We start from the raw sequence: 8,144 nt of genomic DNA, 5'->3' as shown, positions 1-8,144 counted from the left end.
AATATTTTGTTTTGTTTTTAGTGCATTTTGTTTTGTTTTTAGTGTATTTTGTTTGGAAGTCGGTTTTGTTTTTTTATTAAAAAGTTTTTTTCTTTTAATTCCACGCGGAAGAAGTTGCAGGCGAAAGATAGTAATATATCAAATATAAACATTTCACAAATTCTACTTACCATCAAGGCAAGAATATTTGACATGCACGATGCCGTGCGGCCAGTCCGCCGCCGGAGGATGAGTTTTCTTCAGAATGAAGCTACAGTGGCTGGCCCCGTTGCATCTGGAAACATTATTTAATGCTTAAACAGAAGTATTTTTAAAACAATATTTTTACTTTACGACTCAGATATATATGCCAGAGAAGCATGTAACTGCCAATTTGCTTTCTACAATGGTCATTTTAAAAAGAAGATATTACAAACACGTCATAAAGAACATCGTTTACATATAATCTCTCTATATGATAAACTTTTTATATATGATTACATTAGTAATCACTCAATCTTTATTATCACATAGGGTAAATTAAATGAATAAAATTCCTCGCGACGACGCTGATGTTCAACTTCGACATAAATTAAATTTGTCACAAATTAAGTTCTCGCAAGGAAACTGACGACAGGCGCAATTTAAGTTAACTCGCGTCTTTGATAGCGCGTAACCTCTGACTAAACTATCGCACAACTGTTATGCGATTTCGCAGCCAATTCAACTGTTTAGTTGCACAGATAAAATCGAGTAGTGTCTGCACCTCCATAAAAGCTAATAATGTTAGGAACAAAATAAGTACCGTGCTGTAGAGTTGGCGCAACTCTAGATTATCGGCATAAACGTCACGTCCCTAGCTGACAGCTGTCAATGTCACTAGAAGTATAGATAGATTGGCGCGCATAGAGAGTGGCGAGAAGTATTGCTCTGAGTTTAAGCGACAGTATCAATTAAATAAGTTGTCTAAAAATAGGAATCAAAGCGAGACTAAGCAGTTGTAAGACATTTTAGTCAAAGTTGTGCGCGCGCTTTAAACATTCACAATTCTGTAATTAATTCTAAGGATACTGATATTAACTCAATATTACTGATAATTGAATAAAAATATCTAAGTACCTTACTATATTTCACTATCTAAATCTACACTAAAGTCTAACTACACTAAAAACTAAAGTCTAATTTCATATTCCATTACGTCACAACAATCAAGCACCTGGTAAATAAAACAATGTCACGGTTCATCGGGTCAAATGAAACGGTCAATTATAACCAAATGGATCTGCGGTGTTCTTTCCAAATTATTACAATAGACTGGCATAACCCTTTTATAACAATAGTAAAGATCGCTTGATAATCAAAGGATTTACAAAACTCTTTAAAGTAACAAATTTATTAATAACTTAAGCGCCAACAGCCTAATGGTTTGGAGTACGAACTATCGATCTTGCGGTCGAGGGTTCGAATCCTGCCTTTCGACTGTCGTGAACCATATCCTAGCACAAGCTTAGTTGGAATCGTTAAAGGTAATATAAGTGAAAATCTCCATTAATGTTTAGTGTTTTCGCAAAGTCGGATATGTGAAAGGAATATCAATACTCTGGTCATAAAATCCAGACATCTTTGCTCTTTACACTGAAAACATATTTTTTTACATTAACGTAGTTTCATCGTCATATCCAGTGTTTTAAGTGATGATTACGCCTTAGTTAATCACACTTACACAATACTCTCTTTCGGACGTATTCTAGTTCCATCAAATTCCATCTAGTGACTAGAAAATTGAGCCAATGAGTCACGCGTAAATCGATAATTAACTACACACAGTAGACGCACTTCGCCAACAAAACGGAACAAGCAGTTTAACGAAAATGGCGCCGCTTCCGTTCCGCAAGTGTGTCACGCGGAGTAACACTTCCGATACCGCTAAAGGCCGAATTGTATCACCTTAATGCGTAACACAAAATACATACAAATTATAAATGAAATAAAGATAAATGAAATGAAGACTTAAGTCAAAAATTTTGTATTTCAAGGTTCACTGAATTCACTCCAAGAACTTTTGTAGAGCACCTTCATCATCTTTCCTGAATGTGGCAAATAGAGTAGTCGATGATTTTCGGTAAACAATTATTCTATAGTCCGAAGCAAATGATATCAGTTAAAATAATCTCGACTAGAGATAGATCCTCAATTTATACTAATACTAGCTTTCCCCCGCGACTCCGTCCGCGTGGCATTAAAAAATAAAAGTGAGTAGCCTATGTGTTCTTCCAGACTAACCTTTACGTCTATGCCAAGATTCATGGAGATCCGTTCAGCCGTTTAGTCTACAAACTCTAACAAACATCCATCCATCCAACCAAACTTTCACATTATAAATGCAAAAGTTTACATGGATGGATGAATGGATGTTTGTTTATTAGAGTTTGTAGCTTAAACTGCTGAAGGGATTTCGATGAAATTTGGTAAAGATGTAGAGGATAGTCTGGAAGAACACTTAGGCTACTCACTTTTTATAAAAACTACATATCAACAAACCGTATCGCCCTCTCCCTAAATTCACTGGATATGGCTCGCAAACTGAATAATTGGTCGTATAGACTCGCATTATTTGCTTGCCCTTGGCCCGCCTAGATACCGAATTGTTCTTTTGTTGAACTATATAAAAGAACCGATACTATAAATAAAATACATGTTTCAGATCAAATCGACATACACGAATAGCAAAACACATCTTTCATTGAGTTTTCTAAAAAGATAAACACAAAAACATCGGTATTTCAAACAACACAACTGGTGCACTAGCAAATAAACTCGAACTTTTTAAAACAAAACACAACACTCTTAAGACAGAAAAATTTGAAAATCGAACGTAAAAAGGCATAGATTTTTGATAACTGATGGCAAATAATGGCAAATAAAATATAGTGCAAAATAATGCGAGCTTTGTGACAATAATTTCGCTCTAATGGAGTGCAATGAGAGAATTAAAATGCAGATTGTCTGCTGAATTCGTTAGCATTCTGCGAACAAACTCGGCTGCGGTTGTTATGTAACTATGTCGAGTATCGCTTCGTTGCTGTTGCGAATGTTGCTTCACAATCCATGTCTCACAAAGTCAGAACATCTAGACATCATTATACCTTACTGGCGGCTGCCCCCGGCTTCGTCCGCGTGAAATATAGTAGTTCAAAAGTTAGTCCCCTTATTCAAAGCTTAAGCAATCTAGTAAATTTATTGTTTATTAAGATGTAAGCACAATAAAATGTGTTTATTTACATGACATTAGACACCTCTAAAAATATCAGTATTTCCCTACTACGTATAAACCTTCTTTTTGTGTCATTCTATAAAAATACTGTATCAAAATCCGTTGCTTGACTTTAAAGTTTTAAGCGTCCATAGAAACAGACAGACAGTGGGTAGCGACTATGTTTTATACAAAATAGTCATAATAGATAGGCTAATTTGCTTAGATTTACGTATAATTCTACGTCAAATGGAAGTCCGAGGTCTCTGCTTACCTCTAAAGCCAAAATCGATTATTTATCAAGTCTATTAATGTTTACAAAGCGTATTCCTAAGTTTAACATATAAACAGGCACTAAGTGACTGTTTAAGTGGCCAATAAAGGACTCAAAGTAACGGTAAGTATGTTCTGCAGTTACATAAGTGAATATAAGTTAGTATAATTATGCGTAGACAGTTAAAACCTTTACTTTATGTAAGGCTTCAGGATATTGTGGGTTGTAACTTAATATGCTCTATGTACTCTATTGCTAACGTATTTTTTTTTAAATTATTTTTTTTAAAAAAGGAGTCAAACGAGCGGCGGGAACACAGAGGTGGTCAACGACGTCTATGGACATCCGCAACACTAGAGGAATAGATGCGTTGCCGGCCTTTGAGCAAATTGTATGCTCGCTTCTTGAAGGACCCTAAGTTTGGAGATACCCCCGAGAACAGACCGTTCCACAACGCGGCTGTTTAAGGTAAAAAGTTTCATATATGCACATGTACAGTCGCGGAAATACGAGGTGTTCAGGAAAAATTGCCGTGTTCATTGCAACGAGTCAAACTCCTCTTCCTACAAATATCTAATTAGATAGCAGTGAGTGGAAACGAAGCGATTATAAGAAAAAAGCGTGTATCGTCATATTTTTCGTAAATACACATTTAAAAGCGTTGTATTGACTTTTTCCGCGTCTCGTACCAAAATGGTTAAATGATTGTAGTTTTTGAGTTGTACCACCGCCAATTTCCCTGATTGTACCTAAACATCTATAATGTATGTTACAGAATTTTAGACTTATGTATCTTCCAGTTATAGCAAAGGCTTAAAAGTAATTAGCAAATAAATTATAAGGGTTTCGTTGTAATTTACGAATTTCTGCCTTAAACCTATTAGAAGTTGAAAAGTCTTGTTAGTACATCAATTTTTAAAGACTTTGTGATTGAAGTTTCAAATTATATACGTTTTTACTTATAATAGAAGTTGTTATAAAATCTACATAAATTAATAATATACAAAAGAGGCGGACAGAAACAATATGAACTTATCAAATCAAATAAAACATTTCGAATTATAAACTTTTATCCTAAATGCTTGGAAGTATTTAATATCGGACATAATAATGTTATTACCAAAGTTTTTGCGCCTGAATCTTAAGTTATTCATACAGATAACGTCTCGTTTGACTTACTTGAAGATTTATGTAATACATTAAAGTCTTTGTACAACTCACGGCTGAATACTGAAACGAAACTAAAATTTTCAATGGTGACTTAAACCACAAGGCCACTATCAACAAGAAGAAAGCGGTATTTAGTATTTGTCTAATAATAAAGAGAAAGTAAAAACTGTTTTATCTTACTAATATTTTATATGCAAAAATTTAGATGAATGGATGGATGTTTGTTAGAGTTTGTAGCCTTAACGGTTGAACGGATCTGGATGGAATTAGGCATGGATGTAGGTTATAGTCTGGAAGAACACATAGGCTACTTGCTTTTTTTTTAATTCCACGCAGACGAAGTCACGGGCGAAAGCTAGTTATTATTATAAAAGCTGGAAAGTGTAGAACAATGGCAGAATAGCGTGCTATGAAACGCTAGTCGGTTGGCGAAAAAAAAAATGTCTAGCCCTTCATGCTTCGCGAACAAGAAAAAAGTCATTCTTTTTTCATGTTCAACGGATTCTTGACTTATCACCAAGTTTTTCTTGACACTGGAATTTCACCCCTTGTCGGTTGGTCGAAGTAGACCTCCACAAACCCCACCCTCTTAAACTCACACTGAAGTACGAGTAGAATAGGGTAATTAACTTCTGTAACAAATTGCAGTTCTTAGTTCTTTACTTTACTTGCAGCATCTTGTACCAAATTAATGTTGATTTTATAATTTTTCCTTGAATTAATTACCTATGGCTTTTAATACATTTTTGCAACATACATTTACAGTAAATACGAGTATATGTAAATGAAATAATAAACTTTTTGATAAACCTGAAAAGCATTGTATTAGGAAATTAAACGTAGGAACTTATTTTTAACTGCGCTACTATTTTTACGTACAACTTTTGTTTTTTCTCATTAAACCAATAAAAACATAGATTACAATATTTATTTTTACTTTCTAACAAGAAAACCTATTCGAAAACCGTTAAAGTACGTATTTTAACTACCATCACAACAGAAGTTCAATTTTGTTATTCTAACCTTGAACGATTGGGAAATAAAAGTTTTGGCGTTCTGCCAAACTGTTCACCCATTGTTCTCGGAAGCAATAATGTTGCTACCTTTATGTTTTACTATGGGAAAAAATGTTTACTGCCAATAAAAATAAACTTTTGGAATAGAAAAATAGTCTTTGAATATTTGAATTTTTACACTTAACATATTTTAAAACGATTGCAATTTTCGAACGCAAATCAAAAAAGACATCTATAATAATTGTAAAGATTTGGATTTTTCAATTTTTGTATGTGTTGAAATAATTCGAAAACTACTGGGCCGATTTTAAAAATTGTTGCATCATTAAAAAGCTATGCTATCATTTTATAAAATAGGTTACATTTTTAAATTTCACTTGGATGAAGTCGCGAACAATATTGAATAAAATTTATGTTACCTACGTTTTCTAATTTCCCTTTTATACAGACTGCGTACTGTAAAAAAAACAACTTGCAGATCAAACATTTCACAACTAAAACATAAAAGATAACCGATAGAATTCCCACTCTAAGATATAAAAATATTTTTATATCGAACACGCTGAGTAACATGGTTCAAAATAAATCATGCAAACTATTACATTGTTACTCAATATGTATTTACAGGAAAAATGTAACAAAACTAATTTAAATTTGTTGTGAAAACCATCTCGTTTACGCAATAAATAATGGAAGCGGATAGTATATTGACTAGAATATAAGAAAAGGGCGTAGTGTTATGAAAAATATATCAATACTAGATGTTGGCCGCGACTTAGTCTACGCAGAATAAAAATACTTATCCCAAGTGGTATTCCAGGCTTTGTTTTGTATCTGTTCCAAATTGTAATATGTTGGACCGTTGCAGAATTATCGAGTAAACAGGAAAAAACAAAATTAATGTATACCAAGGAAACCGTAAATATGTCCAAAATCAAAAGTAGCCAATGTGTTCCAGACTATTGTCTACCTTTATGCCAAACTAGCTTTCGCCCGCAACTCCGTCCGCATGGAAGTAGAAATAACAGAAGAGAGTAAGCCCATGTGGTCTTTGAGACTATCCTCTACGTCTGTGCCAAATTTCATCTAGATCAGTTCAGCCGTTGAGGCTACAAACTCTAACAAATATTCAACCATCGATCCATCCATCCGTACATCTAAACTTTCGCATTTATAATATTAGTTAGATTTCATCGAGAGCCGTTCAGCACCTTAGGCCACAAACTATAACAAACATCCATCTATCCATATAACCATCCATCTGAACTTTCGCATTTATAATAGGTAAAGTAAGATAATTGTCATATCTATTGTATTCGACCATATAAATATTTCTGAAAACATAACGCGTGCGTACATCTAAAACTAAACTATCGAACAACAGTTTAGTACCGCTTTGAATTCTATGAGCTTATATAGTGCGCACACGATTTTTAGTTGTGCAACTAAACAGTTGGATTGGCTGCGAAACAATCGACAATCGCACAACTGTGGTGGGATAGGTTTATTAAAGGTGGTCGCCCGCTCTTGTAATGGAGTAATTTTTGTTAATATTAGAACTGTATTTCAAATTTTTGACGCAAAAAGAGAGCATTTGTTTTATTATGTTTTTGAGGTCAAGGTCGATCGAACTGTTGCCATTCAATCCGACTTTCCTTAATTAAAATGAATCGTAGTTTTTATGAGAGTTCCATTAGTTGGATTTTACCTTGATTGCTCTAATTATTTCGAACGTTCGAGCCAATTAGGTTTTCATGTCGGAGGGAAACTAGATTTTTATCAAATAAATCTGTATTTTTGTACCTGCATAATTGCGTTTTTTCTTACAAATTAGTAATAGGTTACGATGTAAAACTCGGCCCATTTTCTAAAAAAAATACTAGAAGGTTTTTATTTTTGATACATTAATAAATTTTTTGAACGATAAAAGTCGAATGCTTGTATTCTAACCCACAAACGCCATATCGATAGTCCGTACCAGAAATCATTAAACTTTAGACACTTCATAATGAACAGTACTACTATCAAAGAATAGATAACTAATTATTTCTATGCCTACACTATTTGGGATTCTGAGAAGAATCTTAATTTAGATTTTAGATTCAATTACGAAAATAATTTACTACTTTCTTTTTCATTACTTCACATTTTTTACATCTTCGTTATTTGTTCTGTAGCTTTTATTTTCTCAACCGTATGTAATACTTATCTTGGTTGAAGCGGAGAAACTATACGTTTGTTTTGTTTAACGTGAATAGAATAGAGTTTGTGAACATTGTATTATGTTTCTGAACGTGCGTAAAGAGATTTAGATGTAAAAAGGAATTCAATAACACAGAAATGTAAAGGTAACCGAGTAGTGTCGAAATCGCAACAGAAAAAAACTAAAAACACAATTGAATACGCACAAGAATGCAGCAAACGCAAGTTGTTTTGGTAAAAGGTCGGAGTT

At 33.7% G+C, this 8,144-nt stretch overlaps 1 protein-coding gene across 1 annotated transcript in view; it reads right to left on the bottom strand.

Moving 5' to 3' along the window:
• Positions 1-8,144, bottom strand: part of LOC106099898 — a 52,411-nt gene that overhangs the window by 33,261 nt on the left and 11,006 nt on the right. Inside the window, exon 3 of the mRNA XM_013278584.1 lies at positions 171-274. Coding sequence (XP_013134038.1) covers positions 171-274 — 104 coding nt within the window. The remainder of the gene's footprint in view (positions 1-170; positions 275-8,144) is intronic.

The sequence above is a fragment of the Papilio polytes genome, unplaced genomic scaffold, assembly GCF_000836215.1.
Source record: "Papilio polytes unplaced genomic scaffold, Ppol_1.0 DF824102.1, whole genome shotgun sequence".
Classification (NCBI taxonomy): domain Eukaryota; kingdom Metazoa; phylum Arthropoda; class Insecta; order Lepidoptera; family Papilionidae; genus Papilio; species Papilio polytes.
Note: the sequence above shows the minus strand (reverse complement) of the source record. Positions and strands in the feature narration are given on the sequence as shown.